We start from the raw sequence: 19,066 nt of genomic DNA, 5'->3' as shown, positions 1-19,066 counted from the left end.
ACATCTGGAGGTGCTTCTTCAGTTAAAAAAGTAAAAAAGTTTTGATTCCGCTGTTTTTTTCTAGACTTTTTTCTCCTCTTCTGTTCTGAGGCTCTAAATTTTCTATTTGTTTCCTGGCAGATGCTTTTCCCCACATTGTGATGTCCAGACCCACAACTACGCCCTGGAATGGAAATGAATTTTTCCTTCCTCATTTCACTAGAATCCAAACTGCTGAACTGGACAGAAATCCAAGCTAGGTTTCCCACCTTTCCTTTGCTACATATGAGTCCAAAGTCCGTGTCCTGTGTATGTACACAGACCCCCACCCCACTTCATGGCAGTGTACAAAACCATTATCCTCTTACTGATGCATGGGAACACAGAATCATAGAATTGTCACGGTTGGAAGAGACCTTTACAGTCATCAAGTCCAACCATACAGAATCAAACACAATGCTTATTAATCCCTTTATAGCTGACACTGCCTATCTGATGAATATATATATATACATGCACTGCCTATCTAGTGAATAAACAAATATTTTTTAATATATGTGTGTATGTGTGTGATACCTTTCTCCCCTTCACCACAGCTCTAGGGATTGTAGTAGGGGTCAAGGTTCTTTTAATTGTTTTCTTAATGTCTTTTTTTCCCTCCTTCATTACTGTTCTGTTACAGGTGTGAGGCTGAGCTAGTCCAAGCCTGGAGAATCACATTGCTGCTGTGCTTGGCAGAACCTGTGTGGATGCGGCTGTTCTGCACAGAAAACTGAATTGGACCACACCTGTAGCACAAAGTTCATCACCCGATTCCTGGCCATGAACCCCACCCAGAAACTCTGGAGAAAGGGGATAAAGGAAAAAGTTGTTACAAAACTGCACCTCTGTGTATTGAAATCTCTCATTGGGTGTCCCTCAACAGCCATGTGCTGTTCCATGATGTTACTCATCAGCTAGAAAAAACTGTGCTCACATTTATTGTTGATTCAGGTTTGATTTTGGGCTCTCACTCGGATCCGGAGGTGTTGGGAGCTGCCTCTGCAGTGGCTGGGATCAGTCACTAGAGGGTACAGGTGCACCTGGATTTAAGGAACAACATGAGGCGCTGGAAATGATATCTGCCTTGGATGCCAGAAATGGTTCAGCTGCTTAACGCTGTTATAAAATGAAAGCAAAGCACGGACAAGGAGTTTGCTAATTCCACCAAAATGTTTAATACCATAATAGATTTTCATTGAAGTACAGAGCTAATGTGAATATTTGTACAAAATATGTGGTTAAAAATAGTATTGATTTATAATATATACAGATATGTCACATCTGTGTCAGAAATGCAGACACTTGAATGAAACCATGAGTAATGCTTTTAAATCTACAACAACATACACGAAATATTTCTGCAGCTACCCACAGAAGGACAACTTGCCAAACTGACACTTAAGAATCCACCAGTCCTTACAGATGGCATTTCTTTCTGAAGTTTCTGTACAAGAACTCTGCTCTAAAATGGATTCAGAACATTTACCTTCATTAACCCAACAGTGAAGAGAACACAACTGTGTGACACTAATGTAGACACAACTTTCTTGCACTAGATAAATGATCAGTTACAATAATTTGTTAAAAGAAGGCTGATTTTCTGGTGAGAATAGTAGAGAAGTTTAATCCTTCTTGCTGGATACTCTCAGTGTTGCGAGTGAGGAAGCCCCTGATTCAAAACTGAATCCTGAAGTCTGTTTTAAGGTTCTGAATATCTTCACTTTTCATTAACTTCAAGGCTGCTCACACTTCACAGCTTTCCCAGCCTTACTCCAGCAAGAATCTCTCTAACAAATGTCCCTATCTAGACTTTGTAGCCGCTGCATCAGGACACAATCCTGTATTAAGATGACTCTTGCTGCAGCCCCAGAATCTCTGTGTAGCAACTGAACGAACTGACAGAAGGGGAGAGAGAGTTCAGGCTGGTTTTTAAAGTTTTCTGAGCATCTCTGCAGTGGGGGCATTCAGGGTTCCTGCTCTTCCATCCAGAGGGCTGCTGCTGTTCTGCCTTTATCAGTGCTGCCTTCCCTTCCCTCCAAGCCAAAGAAAATATACTCCACACTTCAAATAGACCTGTGGGAAAGAGCTTTTACAGCACTTCCTCCCTTGTCATTTTACCCCTGAATGCTGCAGTCTACATGTATTCAAAAAAAAAGAGCATAGCTACTGTTAGAAAAACATCTCCTTTTAAAAGGAGCCTGGAATATTAAAAGCTGCTGTACTCCCTCAGAAGATGGGTTAAACCAGGAAAAGCAGTATTTGGGGCTTTTGCTAGTGTAACTAGTTATTCAAGAACATTGCATGATGCCGAGTATAAATGAGAGCTGGGACTCTATTCCATACCTGGTTTTGCTTTTCGATAAACCAGAAGTAAATGTGATTTCTTAGCCAAAAGGGAATCAAGGAAATGGAAAGCTCTTACATTTACACTGGTATGTGAGAGAAAGCCTGAAACAGCAAAAGTTTAGTGATGAAGTCTTTGCCACTAAAGAAGGACCAAAACTAAATTCAGTAAAGGTTCTTTAGAGGATCTGAAAGTGCTGTGACTGTGATCAGTCTGATCCTGTGGGACACACAGCTCTCTGCTATCCACAGATAGCAGAGAAGCTCATTTCCCTGAAGCTTATTTCCCAGTGCTGTGTCCAGTGCCAAGCACAATGGAAGAGCCACAGCCGGCATGTCGCAAACACAGCATTTCAGTTGGGTAGATGAAGAAACTCACTGTGGTGAGGGAAGCTCTTTTGGTGCTCAAAGTGAAGAATAAACTAGGCCTCCTGCATTTCACCTCTAGAAGAGGTAAAAAGAACCCCAGAAGAAGTTCACTATTACTAGTTTTTCTAATTAAAACACAGAGGTTAAGGCCTGTTCTTTCCAAAGAAATTAAGGAGCTCAGAATTTACATCTCCAATGAGACTTCTTAAGCAGATCTAATTTTCAGAAGCATGAACAATCATCCTTTGAGAAACAAATTTTTTTATGCCAGGCACACAGAAAAAGAAAAACAAATCATTTTTTTCCCAATCCAGATCTGAGCAATTCGATATCAGAATTTCACAGGACAGTTATCAGCAAACTCATCTCCCAGTTTCCAATCCTTTGCAAGACCCAGTACAAACTGATGCAAGACACATTAGTTTCAACTTTTTGTAATAATGAATGTTAACAGAACTCTTTCCCCAGCCTAGTTGGCAGCTGGATGCCATGTTCTTGTCCAAGCATTCATGGCCACTGCATCACCCATGATTATAAAAGCCCAGGGAGAACCATGCCGGGGGGCTGGGACGTGCCGAGCTTTTGCTCACCAGCGACTGCACTGCAGCTTTTTTTGTGTACACCGAGCCAAATCCACAGCAAACCAGAGCAAGTTCACATGACTGTGAAACTGCAGCAGCTTAAAATGGAACATGGCATATCCTGCCAACAAGAAGGCTGTTTTCCCCCTAATTTCTACTGAAACAGAGTTTGGCCTATGTCACACATTTAAGCATTTTCAATTCTACCAGGGGTACACAACACACTACTCAGTTTATTGATATAGTTTAACTCTTTAAATGTTGCTTTTCCAAACGCCAATGCAAGCAGAACACAAGAATACTGTTTGCCATATTTATTATTTTAAACTAAGCTCTGAATTATACAAGTGTAAAAGTGATTAATTAGCCAGTAGCTTTTTAATACTCCTATAAAATATGACTAAATAGAATATTCCAAAAGTTATGTACAATACAATGGAAATGCTCATGCCATCTGTGACAGTGCTCAGACAAACCACTGGAATTGCATCCTGCCAGGAGTTCAGTCCATTACTTGGTACAAACAACAATCTGTATTTTTGCTGAAAGCTTCTTCAGTGTTGCTGAATGGGAGACAGGTGGAAAAGACCAAAATAAAACCAATCCACCCCTCTCACACAATTTAGGATCAAATTGATGCTACACAATTTATGCAGGGGGAGAATTTTTATAACCTAAAACATTTTACAGTAACTGTGGCTGTAGTCTTGCTATGGTTGAGGAAGGGATACTCTTCCCATATTTTCTTGGCTGAAAACAAAGTTTACTGGAGTGTGTCTGTGTATGTTAGGAAGGGGGGAGTTTGCATTACCTTGTCTTAATTACAAAAATCAAGGCCACAGAAATTTGTTGTTTTGTTCCAAAAGAGCAGATTCCAAAATACACTCTCTCCATGCACTGGAAATGTTTTCATGCTTCAACCTATACTGAGGAAGTCATTAAAATGTCAATTTCATATCTGAAGAACCCAGAAAGGACAAACAGGCAGCAGGCAACAGAAACAGCAGCTGTACTCCCCTGATTTCCTTCTTTTAATTTCCAAGGAGCAGCAGGAGCCATGCCCACACAACAGAGGCCCTAGGGCATCACCTCCAGCCACTCTGGCCAGCTCCTGCATTGGGGAGGAAATTAAAATTATGTGGGCTGTGCCACTGTGCCTCAGGAGCCACAATGTAACACTGAGGCTTCATTCTTCCAGGGTTCCAGCATGAGAGAACTCACTGATAACCCTGTGAGAAGCGCAAGCCAGAGCGACTGACCCTGGAGAAGCTACAGAAAAGCAAATTCACACTCAAATGAGTAGGGGCTCTGTGTGATGTACTGCCTGTGATGTACTGAATAGGACAATTCCCGTTTCAGATAGTCAGCATTTTTTGAAAGAAGCCTTCCTTCCATGTCAGGCAAGAACCAGCATTTAGTAAAATACCAGCTTCTCTCATGAGTCCCAAATGCTGATGCTTTGATGATAGGGACATTATTCCATAATACCTGAAGCTCTTTTTTTAAACGATGGCCATTATTTTATCACATACAGGTGATATATAAGCTTTGACCATAGAGGCTGCTTTGAATTTTCAGGTTTGTAATTGTGTTTCTATTTCTGTGCTTCAAGCAATGAGCCGTGTCCTGCTGCCTCCAGGGTAGTACCACACAGCTTTACAAAGCACAGGGCAGTCACTGAACGGGGCCTCATTTTAAATGTTTGAAAATGCACTTTGAGGAAAGAACATTTAAGGTCCAGTGCTTTAATTTGCAGTACAATTTTACATCATTTGAGGCCAAAGTCCTTAGTTCAGAACCTCATCTCTCCGAAGTTTGAGGACATGGATGCAAGGACAAGATGTGGCCTCCTACAGCCTTGCCTGTAAAAAAAATCCATTGGTGATTATCTCTGATTGTTTATGTGTTTAAATCTTACTGTCCCTGTTTATACTGGGCTAAACCCCATGGACATCAGCTCTGGGTGTGTTCTCAAAAAAGCCAGTGGTGTTACTCCTGGAATGCCATTTGCGGCCTAGGATGGTGTTTTCAACAGGATACATTCCTAGGGCTGTGACCTGAGTGACAATTTGTTTCCTTAAGACAATTTAAAATGTATCACTGACAAAATAATTAAGTGACACCTCTAAGGAGTTACTTTAAGAAAACTCTACACAGATATCATGAGGATACTAAAGCCCGATTTTCTGTTCAGTCTGTGCTGTATTTAATGAGCAGTATTCTATCAGTGTAATACGCACACAACGATGCCCATAATCCAGTAACAATTACCACATTACAGAAATGTGCTGAGTAAAGAACTACATCTCATCAGGAATATCAGGAGGCTGTGGTGGTCAAGAGGATGAACTATGTGAGAATGACAAGTCCTCATTCCCAGACGTCCTCACCAGGCCCGCTGGGAATGCCATCTCCTGTCCTCACTGACAGAGCAACATGCCTGTTGTCCAAGGGGGACTTGACTCTGCTGAAGCTTTGTAGCTTCGCTGCTAATTAAGGGTGTGATGGAACCCTCCCTCAGAAACCAGATCATTAGGTTTTACGACAAGAATCTTGATTACAGAACCTAAACTGACTTTTCAGATCCTAGAATAAGCTTCCAAAATGTATTTACTTATTTTAAGCTGTAAAGGATTTTAAACTGTGGAAGCTCACTGTGCCATTTTACAGTCACTTTGGGGAGTACAGCTGCAGCTAATTAGCTTAAAAATCCCACCATACCTTACACATATGCTTGGTTTCTGCAGTATTAATTTTAGTGGAACTACTCATGTGCATAAATTAAGCGCATGCTTAAATATATGCAAAATCTGAGCTCAAATGTCTAGAAAATATGTTCTCAAAATGACAAGTATGCATTAAAAAAATAAATCATCATGGAAGGTCTGCCAGACAGGGAGTCTGGGATCTGTCTGCTGTCAGCCATGATGCAAACACAGAACAGTTTTTGTAACCCAGTATATATTGCAAGTGAAAGAAACATGCAGGACAGGGTGAAAAAGAGGATTCAGTTGCATGCAGTCTAATTTCAAGTGTGTAATTATGGTCCTGTTTTCTTTGGCCTAAAAAAAGACAAAAAAAAAAAACCCAACAAAAGAATTTTAACTAACCTCTGCTCACCTCCACAAACCCAAACTGCAGACAGCTCAAGAAGGGCTTTGAAGCACAGGAAGTGGGGAGGGAAAAGGGCTGAATATTAGAGATGTGCAAGTAATTACTGACAGTTTCAGGGCTGTTCACCACACCACTAGGAAAGCATTCAGCCTGTATCATTACTGGAACATACAGCTATGACAGGAGCAAGGAATCCCATCTTACATGAGCAGTCAATCAGCTCCTCTTCTGCAGACCCGGAGAGAAGCACCACTCATCCCCTGATGGAAGATAAACTGACAATCCCTACTGATATTCAGGCTCCCTCCTCCTCAGAGAGAAGGACTGACAGACACCAGACCCCCCAGCAGCTGCTGCCTCTCCCCTCAGCCCAGAGAACTCCATCTCACATCCCTGTCACCATTTCAGACCACCATTCCCTACAGCTGTTGGTGGAATAGAGTTGTTTTCTGTTGTTTCTCAAAATGTTTTAAAGATAGTATTCCTTACAGAAAATTCTGGGGGGGGGGGGGGGGGGAGGGGGTGAAAAGGCCACCAAGCTGCTAGTGGAGTAAAAACAACACACCTACCCCCTTAAAAAAGAGTGAAAAGGGAAAAGACTAAGGTCTGTTGGGAAGTGAGGAGGGCAGAGGAGCAGGCTGCTCGATGAAGGGCAGTAGCAATCCTGGGAGTTTGAATATCAAGCCTGATATCGGCCTAATTCCCACCCAAACGGTATCTCTGGTAGTGGTGTTTCAGCATGCAAATTATAGCCGTGAAAAGATCCTCAGACTGAAACCCTCCCTTGTTTCCTCAGCCTTGTTTTGTCCTTTCCAGCTAGATCTATCAGTTGGTGTGTGATATGGTTACAGGTACAAAGATCATTTTCCTAGCCCTTTTGTTACAGAGGCTTGATTACTGTGAAGGGGTTTCAATGACCTTAATGTCCCGGTGCTCAGAAGGCAAAGGCTGCCTTTCAACAGAACAAAGCAAACAAAAACCAAGAGCTGTGCTGGAGGAGAGAGAAGTGCTGCTTCTGCGGGAGAGGCTCAGTTAGATACAGGTGGTGGCACACCGGGGCGTCGAGTTTGAATGATTTTTGGCTTTGGAGAATTCTTTGGGTCCTCGTCATCTTCCATGTCGCTGTCACAGACGTGCACTACCACACTGGGAGTGGACTCTGTTCCTGCGTGCAGCTCGTATTTCTCTCCTGGAAGCAGAGAAAAGCAGTCACGTCAAGAGATGGCAATCTAAGTAGCAACACAACCTGTGGCACTCCTGGACTGCAGAACACTCCACACCTGGACAGGGAGGTGAGTGTGTGCTGCTGCTCCTAAATACAGGTGAGCACCAGCACAGCTGGACTCTGTCAGCTACCACAACACATCCTGGGGATCCTGCCCCAGGAGGCAGTTTGATCAGAGGTCTGTAAGGCATGATAAAATACACACACCCTTTTGTCTATAATGGTGTTTGGCACCAATATGGGTGGCTAACAGCACTGAGATAAACCCACAAAGTACGCAGAGGAGAAAGAACACAGAAGTTCATGGTTAAAAAGAGGAACTGGAACCCAACCTATCCAGCCTTTGGTCTGAAGTCATTTCACACCTGTTAGGTTGGGGTTGTTCTTTATTTTTGCTGTGGCGTTCCTTCAGTCCCATTTAAAGTCCACTTGTCGCCCTCAGACATATTTCAACACTTAATCTAATTTCTCCAGAAATAAAAAACCCACATATCTCTGCTCCAGATGGATTTTGAGTCTCAAAGCTGTTTAGCTGGAGCTGCAACAAATTTTGTTTCTGCAGATGTGATTACAGAGCAGTCTATAACTGCTCACTAGAGCAGGCTGAACGCCTAAACAGTACATTATATTTTCTTCCTTATTTAAGTCTCAACACTCAACACAGTACTCCTCTGATGAACATGGCTTTTTTTTTTTTTTTTTTTTTTTCCACAGAATATATTCTGAGTTGGAAAGGACCCACAAGGATCATCAAGTTCAACTCTTAAGTGAATGGCCCATACAGGCGTGGGTGTTTACCTGCAAAAGTCCACAAGCAAACAAGGGATCAGACATAGGACTTTCAGTCCTGAATTGAGCCTGCTGGCACTATACATATTCTGGATTGGACATGGTATACAAGTAGGTATTGGTCATTAAATTGCAAGGAATTAATGTAAGAGTTTTAAGAAAAAAACATTGTCTGCAAAATCTTCTGAGATGAGGAAGGTGAGGCCCCAGCCATCCCAGATCGCCTCTGTAGTGCAGTGGCTCCTAAATGCTGCACCACTGGCAGAACCCAGAAGTGCCAGGTGTTACACCATGGAAGCAAATAGCAGTCCCTGTCTCAAAGCACTTGTGGCTTGCTTGTGGGACTAATTTGGAGTTTTATTTGTTGGCCACTTTGTGGCAGAGTAATTCATGTGAGGAAGAGCTTGCAGGTTTGGCCCTGCATTAGCACATAGAGCTCTGGGACTGTGTTCACATGCTCTTTGTGCTGACAAATTCCTTGGTCCAAATAAGCCTGGGTGGCTTGAGACTAGAGGACACGCTGTATTTTTGCCTAAAAACAAGGAGGCAGCTAGTGAATAATAGCTATAAGTCAGGCATCTTGCTGTGAGAAATATTTTACTGCTGTGATACCATTAATGTTGACATTTAACTGCTCTATTTTTGGCAACCTTTCCTCTGAATCCAAATTGAGCAAAGCGTTACAGGTCTTGCTGATAGGCTAAAATATAAAAAGAGAAATAGCTTGGTTGTGCTGCATTGAGGAATTATATGGTTTTTCTTTGCCCATTTTTCCCTGTGGGTCTCAGCTAATTTCTCAGCTCTGGGCTGACGTCAGTGCCGCCAGCCAGCACTGAGGGCTGCATTGGTCACTGTCACCACGGGCAGCTCCGCAGGGCTGCGCACACGCAGCGCCGGCCTGTCTTCCCACACCAGCACCGCCAAGGAAATCAGATTCACTGCCCTCTTAAAAGGTAATAATCCCAGTTCAAATGCCACATTCTTTTACTGCTCAAATCCCTCCCAGAAGGACTCTTTCCACTGAAAAAGAACAGTGGAAATAAGTACAGATGCAAGGAAAAATATTCAGATGCCTCTGGCACAAGTAACTGCAGCAGCAATTAATGTCACTTTGCAAACCAAAATGTGATGCACTCATAAATTAAGTTTTTAAGGCATACAGTTATTTCTGAGCACAAATGAGCTGCAGACTCTGTTCTGTACTCAGCATTATTCATGCCTGCAGAGCTGTGGCTCAAACACCACAAAACCTTTTCATGGCTGAGTTAGGAACAGGGCAACAGTAACCGTGGGACTTTTGTACCGCTGTATCTTGTTCCAAACATAATCACTGTTTGCGGAAAAACACTGAGGTGATAAGCACAAAATAAAAATCCAGTAGATACAGCCAGATTAGCCCTTCCCTTCTGACTTTTTTCTGTATTTTTTTTCTTTTCTCTTAAACTTAACACCTCCAGCATAAAAAAAAACCCAAAAAACTAAGTCTGTAGCAGTTCAGCTACTGAAGTAATGGCTGAGTCAGTGGATTTATGTTTACAAGACCTAGGTTATCTCAAGCTATGAGCAGCAAGTGGGGTTAACACAGGTAAGACTCACCAATTTCTGTAACTAAAACCACCCCAGCATTTGTCCAGTGACCTCATTCAGCTGTCTCTGACATTCAGCATGTCTCTGTGTTCTCAGGCCCTACACTGATCCATGCTCCTGCTTCTGCTGGAGCCTGGAGAATTCTTACAGGCTACCTAAGCCAAAGGATTCTTGAGGAGAGGGGTCTTTCTCCTCCAGCCTATCTCTATCCTTTAATAAAAAGTTTAAACCTTCACATAACCTAACAGTGGCAACTCACATAAATTTACTCAGAAAAATATCACAAACTTTATCCAATATACTCAAACATAACCTCTGCCTTCAGGGAAGAATTCAGCTGTGGCACCTCCATTACAAAGTCAAAAAAACTTTCTGATAAACCCCTGAAAATAGCAGTGATGTTGCTCTCTATCCATTTGCTTTGCTGAAGAAAAACAGTAAGAATTTGAAGTTTCCCCGCTTAACAATGAGCACAACTGCTTTTATGTCACTGAGCCCAACCTTTTGTGACCACATGAGCCAGGAGTAAACCCACAGCCTCGGGTGACGCAAGAAAGATGACCACAGAAGCAACTTTCGGTATTTCAGAATTAAAAATAATGGTATAGGATTTTCTATCCCTTTGTGAGTCAGTACTGTGACCTTTCATTGATGTTGCAGCTCCTAACAGGGCCCATTTGTCCAGCAAAGTTGATATTCATATACATAAGGAATAATGAATAAATGCTAATTTTAATGTGTAGCTATCTCATCCCTAAATCAATCTCATGAGCAAAGGTTAATGAGTTCAGAGCTGCCCATTCCATGTAAATGTGGCATTAGCATCATAAAAATACCTTCCCCTTACAGTCCCTTCATCTAAGGGCTTTACAAATACCAGGGTGCAAATAATAGGAGGTCCTTTGTTTGTGACAGAAGAGCTACAGCCCATCCCACAAAATACCTCCACAGAACACTTCTACAACATGGATCTGCCATAGCAAAGCAGAGGAACTGCTCCCTGGAATCCCATGACTGATGCTGCAGGAGCAGGGCATCCTCCTCTCCCAACCAGAGGAACAATTTTCTCCATCCACCAGCTCCCCGGTACCCTGCCCCTGGTAAAAGGAGGGAAGGGAAAAAGCAGCCACAGAACAGCAGGGAGAGGAAGGACAGAGATGAAAAGTTTTATCTATCACCATTTGTTTGCCCCTCCATCCCCTTTTAATCCTTCCTGGAGTCATATGAAATATTTAGGATTTCCTTTGAATCAGTGATGACAAACACAAGAGTTTGAAAACACATGAGCAGAAAATCTGCCTCGAGAGACTGTCTGAAATCTCTGTGTATGGCATTTCCTGGGCAGGGTCCTGCTCTCACCTGTTCTCCCCTTCCCTAGGGAAGGGTGAGCCAAATCGGGGGCAGAGCAGGGGCAGGTGCTGCGCATCCTCCTCAAGAAGCCCAGCTAGAGCATAGCAGGAACAGCTACTTCTGAATTGCTCAGAGACAAAAATGAAACCAAGAGCCAACAGCCAAGTGGCACAGACATCTGCCAGGTCTCTTCTGTATCCCAAGAGCCACCACTGTGGACTCAAGAGCCACCATGTGTGACACTTCAGAATGGTGCTTTCATAATGTGAAAAATGTATTGTGCAAGACCTGGAGGAGTAGCCTGAGGTGCAAAGCCTGCTGGAATGCTGATAAGGGGCTCTGTAACATGGAGAGGAGTGCAACTGGTGTAGACTTGTCTGTAAGGGCTACTGGACATGGTGCCCTGCACTGCTTTTCCAACAGTGCCTGAAGCTGTGGAGGCAAGTGGCCACTGACAGAGTGCAAAACTGCACGAGAGAATGCATGGAGCAAAAAAAGTGCTCAGCACCCTGACCTGTGCTGGGTGTTACTGTATGGTGCAGATCCCATCAGTGCAGCTGTGATCTGTGAATCAAACTCATGGGAGAAAAGCAATTTCTCTGGGCAACCACAGTGTGGGCAGCAGGGGTTGTGAGGGGTTGAGGCCGACAAGGGGAAGCCAGGGTGGCACCTGGGATCCTGGGGAAAAGGCATTCTGGAGTGCAGAGCTAGAAATGAGGGGATACAGGGCAGTCTGTTGTGAAGAAAGACGCAGTGGAGGAAGGAGGGCATGTATGGACAGGTTGGGGATTGGATATGGAAAGAGAAGGACTGCTTTCCAGAAAAGAAAGGGCATATTCTAGTGCCAGGAGGGTGGTTTGTAAATCACTGCACTAATAAATGGCAAACAGCTGCCTTTCGTTTGAGAGGAGCAGCTCTGCTGTAGATACAGCCTGGAGCTGGCGACTCCCTCTCCTTCTACCTTGCAAATGTTTCTCATATAAAATATATTTGCAAGGTGGGGTGGTTGCTTGGTTGTTTGCCCGTCCAGTCCAGGTTGTATCCTCACCTGGCCTAACTTGGAGCTAACTTTTTCCTACAGGAATGCTTGCAACCTACCAATCTGTTCTCTAGTCTTGGCCCTGATGTCTTCACATCTTCATCAGCATTTCAAACGACTGGAAGTTCTCTTGACAGTGGAAGTGTTTTCTATCAAACAGATTAACAAGTACACTCCCTTATTTGCAATATTTCGAGAAGATTGTAGGCTGGAGGTCAGCACCAGGAAGTCACGGTTCCTGGCTCTGACTGATCTACAGCACTCTGTTCATGCCTCATTTAAAGCCTAATTTCTGCATCTGCAGAAAGTGAGAATATACATCAATCATCCAGGAACTTAATTAAATATGCCACTATCTTCCCTAAGGAGTAAATGCACCCTCACTGATCTCAAATTCATGGGAAGGAGCCAAAAACCAGCTTCCTTTTGAGCACAGAAAGAAATCTGTTCCATTAGATCTCCGAGATGCCAGCCTGTCACTGCTGCAGCAAGAACACCTGTCCCAAAACTGATGGCACACAGCAAATCTTTAACTCACTTCCAGCATACTCCTTATACTCTGGAGCAAATCTCCCAACACTTTGCCCCCAGGAACAGTTTTGCTCTCTAATTTTGCACCTGTGATGATTATGGCACCATACTGTGACAGGAGATGACCTGGATTCAGGGAATTGGAAAGGAGCATGGGTCTGTGTCCAAGTGGCACTTCTTGCATTCCGACTGAAGTAGGACAGTAAAACTCATCTTATGCTGAGGGCATACAAGACACTGTTCACTATTTAGAAGCTCTAATGAGTTTTCTTAGTCCTCAGATGGTTATTTTACCAAATCACTGCATTTATCACAGCAAAGATTCCTCATAAGTTAAAGACATGGAAGTCAGATTCTAACATTCACAGCTCTGTAAACAACTGTGCCAAATGAGTATTTTTTGACAGCTGATAAGCCATAGCTACATTTTTAAATTGTATTTTTGAATGAAAAAAATCTCACTTCTCTGAGGCTACCAATGCTGTTTGATGTCCAGCAGTGTTTTACTGCTGCAATACTGAGAAATGAGTGTTAGTGGGATTTGTTTTTCAATGAAATTCTAAACATAGTAAATGCACAACTGAGAACAGCAACACTATTTTAAACCCGCCGCTGCAGTTAACTAAAATTGATCCCTCTAACAAGTGCTAAAAATAGAAAGAAGAGAGCACACAATGGCTTTTCATACTGCTCCCTGCAGGCTCCTTAAATCCGGGTGAATTTGACCTTCACGCAATGCTGTCCCAGAGTGTGGGACAATGAGTGATATTTCACATTCCACTGCTCCAGAACAGGAATTGATTTATTACCCAGCTAACTCGGGAATTTGTTTACATGTTTCCATTTATAACACTGCTGCATCAAAGGGGAAAAAAAAAAAAAGGAGGTTATTGTTTTTCTTTTATTCAGCAGTTTAGAAGCAAACTATCACTCCTGGAAATAATAATATGCAATATAGTATAAAGTCTTACACCTGATTGCCTTTTTCTATGGGCTTTCCTGCTGAAGGGGAATAAACCATAGGAATCTCCTGATATATATTTTCCTCATTAGAGATCCCATGTGAAAAAAATAGGAGATAATCCTGCAAACCTTGTTAATCATGAAACATCTTCCTGCACCCCACGCACTCCAGCTCTGAGTTACTTTGGTGCAGTTGCACAAAAGCCCCAATGATAAGATGTCTGCAATTGGAAGCTACTCCCAGAGCGAGCAAGCAACATCCCCAGTACAGCTGGGGAGAAAACAATTCTCTCATCCCACAACAATTTCAAAAATAAACTGCTAAATTTTCATGAGCTCACCCCCACAATTGTTATTAGATTGGATCTGAAATGTTTTATATTGGTAGGAAGATAATTTAATAGGCTATTTTTTCCCCGTGGCTTATGAATGTAAATTAGATTAATTTGTAAATGATACTGCTTAGACCTGAAACTGGAACCTTTCTCATTTTGAAAGTTCTAAAACAGGATGCTTTAACAGCTTTGAAAGAAAACTGTTTGTAAAGATGACTTAATTAAATCAAAAGTAACCCTCTCCTATGTAAAGTTTTGGTTTCATCAGATGAGCATTTTCCAAGGGAAAGCATTGCTTGAAAATCCCAGCTAGCTTTAATTCCTGGCATTAGCCGAAGGTGGGAAGACAGAAGAAAGCCTGGATGCATTATCCATTGACATTTATCCTGTGCTAACGGAGGCTACAACTTACGCCATTCCTCCTGCGTAGTTTTCAGCAGGAAATGAGCCTTCCTAACAGAGCAATCCCACTGGGACTGAGGAACAGTAGTCCTCTCTCAACAAACAATGTGAGAGACTCTCCACTCCAGTGGAGGTGCCTGTGAGAAATCTGCACCTTGGAAAGCAGTACCAAGCAGATGTCGTGTACAGCAAAAGCTCCTCACATCCATGGCCAAACATTTGTCCAGTCCCACCTAAACCATCAGCTGTCTCATCTAGGCACAAACCCCAGCACAATAAATGGTGTAAGCAAAGCTTTGATCAGCTCTCACAAGCTCCAGATAACATACACATGCCTACACACGGCAAAATTCATTCTGAAAGAACCAGGTGACATCCATCAACTCAAATCCAAGTTTTAATGCAGCCTCCAGCTCTATGCCAACTCCCTCGACAGTTATTATCTAGGCTGATATTGCTCATCTGCTTTTCCTGACACGTTTTCAACCAAGGACCACAAGCTTACCTGGTCCAAGCTTAGAAACTGCATAAAGGAGGTCGTAGTTGATGACAGGTGTTGCATCATCTATTGGTTGCCACCCCACAGGTGGGGAGGCTGGAGGTGAGATGAGAAACTGTTTTGCAGGCTGTGGTGGTGCCAAATGAAGCTTGTCTCCATCTGTCTCAGAGGTCTGAATCTTTAAAGCATAACAAAGACACTGTTTAGTACAGGATAGAATCATACAATGGTTTGGGTTGGAAGGGACCTTTAAAGGTCATCTCCTCTAACCCTCCTGCCATGCTCAGAGCCCCATCCAGCTTGGCCTTGAAAATTTCCAGGGATAGGACATCCACAATTTCTCTGGGCAACCTGTGCCAGTGTTTCACCACTCCTACTGTAAAAAATTTGTTCCTTACATCCAGTCTAAAACGACCTTATTTTAGTTTAAAACTATTTTTCCCTTGTCCTATCGCAACAGGCCCTGCTAAAAGGTCCATTCCCATCTTTCTTGTAAGCCCCCTTTAAGTACTGAAAAGCCACAGTGAGGTTTCCCTGGAGCTTCCTCTTCTCCAGGCTGAACACCCCCAGTTCTCAGTCTGTCTCTACAGCACAGGGACTCCAGCCCTCTGAGCATCTTTGTGGCTTCTTCTGGCCTCACTCACAAAGCTCCATGCCTTTCCTGTGTTTGGGACCCCAGTGCTGGACACAGGACTCCAGGTGGGATCTCACTGGATCAGAGTCATGTGCCTTGACCTGCTGGTCACGATGTGGGTGATGCAGCCCAGGAATTTGGGGTGCTAGTGCATGTTACCAGCTCAAGCCCAGCTTCTCATCCACACAGGATGGCTAAATTGAATGACTGCTCAAATCATACCCTTCTTATCCCAAATGCCACCCAGGCAGGGTTTCAGCATCAGTCTCAGCAGAGAAGGCCTGGAGATAAATTTCATCTCAGCCGTACAGATGGTGCCTCTGCAGTAAATGCACACTGTGGGGCTGTTACATCAGCAAAGCTACAATGTCTGTGCCTTTTGTGTACGTTCTCTGAGAAGAAATGCAAAACTTTGGTAGCCATAGCTGCTAGCTCAGAGAATTTTGAGGCACCTGTAAAGGTGCTGTTGTGATCTGGTCTAAATGCCTAAGTAAATGTGACATTACACAAGTAACTCCTGCACCAAGGCCTTATAAGTAACTTCAGAAACGTTTCTACAGATTTTATTTCTTTAGTTGAAGTGATAAAGGAATCTATGTTGTTCCTTACTCATTTGCGACCGAGTGTCCTTATTTTATTTCCATCTTAAATGATCTATTTTAAGTCCTGCTCTTTTCTAGTATGTTAAAGAAGCCTTGACATAAATGAATTGTACTGCAACCATCTGAGCAAGGTTACAACCAGCTGGAGCATAGAATCAATGAACTCTATTTCCATGACAGCAAACATGCCAGGGTGCTGAGATGCCACCCTCCTGTACCTCCTGGGGTTTGCAAAAAGCCAGTCTGCGTCTCTCAACTCCATGTTCCCCGGAACTTGTAGGTCTGGAAGTGGTTATTCAGTCTGGCTGAGGGCAGACACTGCTGCTTCCACACCTTCACACCTTCATTCCCTGGACACAACTAATAAGCTCTTTTAAGACTATGTGTACTGGAGAGCCTAGTGCAGGTACCAGAATGGTTCTGCAGGAAATCATCTTAGATAGGGAGACTAATCACTATTGTGCACAGTTTTCTTTTTCTTGGTTCTCCCAGGTTTTCAATTAGCCTCTTGATTGTGCAGTTAGAATGAAACCATTCTCAGATCTGCTTAACTGCAGGTTTTGAAACCTTTCAGAAAAAAAAATTCAGAGCCAGATTTAGGAGATTAAGGCATAGAAAATGGGATTGAGACAGATTCTCAACACCTAAATCCAACTGAAAGATCTTCTGAGCTCATCTAACTTGTTAAGCATATTGTTGTTTTCACAGCTGTAGTTTCCCATCCTCCTGTGGTTCTGCTGCTGTCTAGGCTCAAAACAGCTCCTATTCTGACCAAGATGAAGAGGCTCATAATTTAACAGGCTCTTGGGCTTGCTTGATACCTTCAAGTGAGCCAACCCTTACCCTCAGACCTCTGAAGGGCCGATCTGGCAGCTCAAAGCACACCTACATTGTTCATAAACACTAGTGGGTATCTCACAAGACACAGTGACCACATCAATTTATTAAAATGCATTCCGAAGAGGTAGTGGTTGGGTTCTCAACCTCCCTCAACTTTCTGTATCCTGGCTGGGGCCCAGGCTGTGGGAGATCTGCATTCTCTCTCCCTTGGCTGAGAACTGACAGTTCCAACAGATGGATATAATCACCTACAGCCCCAGGCTGGGAGTGTTGTTCTTCCCCTACCTTCTTCCTTTGACTTGGACTCAATAAATTTGTAATTCATGTATTCAGTAAGGAAAAGCCAAGAAGGCAGAAGGAAGCCTGACTGTGGCTCAGGGTTGCAGCCAAATAAGTAATCCAGCCCCACCTTTTTATTCACTTGGATTCTTTACATTAGCACATTCTTATGGTTAGTTAAGAGAGTTACCCACAGACAACTCCTAGTGTTGTAAATCACCTCTAAGATACGTAATTCTGCATGTTGAATGAGCATCTTTGGTCCTAAGTGGTCCTTTAAATTTACTGCAGACCCTCAGGACATGAACAGCTCAGTCAACACAAGGAGGTTTAAGTATCTTTTATCAGAGAGATTGGGCATGGGAGAAACCCTTATTAGTTTTATTCAGTGTTACTGTAGAATATTTCTATAAAAGCTATGCACTAACACAGAAATAGATTCCAGATTTCATTACCTGTGCAAAATACAACTTTAACTTCTTCCCTCTGAACTGTGTTTCATGCAGCTCTATTCTGGCACGAGCAGCTGATTTGGGACTGCTAAAATTTATCCGCACACGCCTGAAGCTTTTGAACAGCTGGAATGTCACACAGTCATCATAGGCACGGAACAAACCTTCAAATTTCTCCTGCAAAAGAAAAAAAAATAATGTTGAAGATTAACTTCGTGCTCTGTCACATCAGTCTGTGTCAAAGAACAACCAGAAACTTGACAACTGTTTAACCAGGAGGTTTCAACCTGTGGCCTTTGGGGACAGGTGTCCATAGACAAATAAAGGCTCTGTGAAAAGAAATTAAGGAAAGCAGTGGTCTGGTAGTGCTGAACTCTGCAAAAGGTTTAGGGGAAGAAGTCTTCAAATTGAGAACCCAGCAGCTATTGAACTTCTCATAAAAGTTGAGCAAACCTATGACAGTGACATAGGAAATGAAGCTGAAAGGGCACATGACTGAAAACACCAGACAACTGTGGGCTCATCTGCACAGAAGCAGCCATTGTGCTGAATTACACTGGAGTCAGCAGACAAAGGCTGGAACCAAGGGTTACCTCCACAACAGCACTGCAGGGTCATTTAGTATTGCATGATACGTTTTTCTGGATGTTTTGTCATTTGAATATTTAGAAGATACACACTTTTTCTTTTGAGGGCTCGTGAGGCATCTGGAGACAAATTGGATAACTGAAAACAGTGATCTGTCCCAAAGACAAATTTCAGGCTTCAAAATGTTTAGCTGTAGAAACACGCTCAAAAGCTCATGACAAAAACAGGGATATTTTAACATTGTAAAAGAATAGTCTGAAGTTTACCACTCCATGGACCTGGAGATGAACAGAAATTCAAGGCACCTTGGCAGCCTTGGAGGCTCAGACCCTGTGATTTCTCTGCAAGCTGTGAGCACACAGAGGACTAGTTCCACACCATCAAATAAACCCAAAGTCCTTAAATCAATTCTGACACTTACACAGGATTTTCATTCACACAAACACAGGTTCATAAAATGCTGAGGCTGAAAGAGGACAGTTATTATTTAGTCCAGCCTTTGTGTTTACTCAGATTTCAGATT

The 19,066-nt window shown here is 43.0% G+C and overlaps 1 protein-coding gene across 2 annotated transcripts in view; it reads right to left on the bottom strand.

Moving 5' to 3' along the window:
• Positions 1-1,172: 1,172 nt before the first annotated feature.
• Positions 1,173-19,066, bottom strand: part of RCAN2 (regulator of calcineurin 2) — an 84,385-nt gene continuing 66,491 nt past the window's right edge. For both annotated transcript variants that reach the window (XM_010393212.3, XM_010393213.3), the window contains 3 exons: positions 17,959-18,132; positions 15,155-15,326; positions 1,173-7,617 (listed from right to left, as the gene is read on the bottom strand). In XM_010393212.3, coding sequence (XP_010391514.1) covers positions 7,457-7,617; positions 15,155-15,326; positions 17,959-18,132 — 507 coding nt within the window. In that variant the 3' untranslated portion in view covers positions 1,173-7,456. The remainder of the gene's footprint in view (positions 7,618-15,154; positions 15,327-17,958; positions 18,133-19,066) is intronic.

Source organism: Corvus cornix, chromosome 3 (genome assembly GCF_000738735.6).
Source record: "Corvus cornix cornix isolate S_Up_H32 chromosome 3, ASM73873v5, whole genome shotgun sequence".
Classification (NCBI taxonomy): Eukaryota; Metazoa; Chordata; class Aves; order Passeriformes; family Corvidae; genus Corvus; species Corvus cornix.
This window is presented reverse-complemented; position numbering and strand designations above follow the sequence as displayed.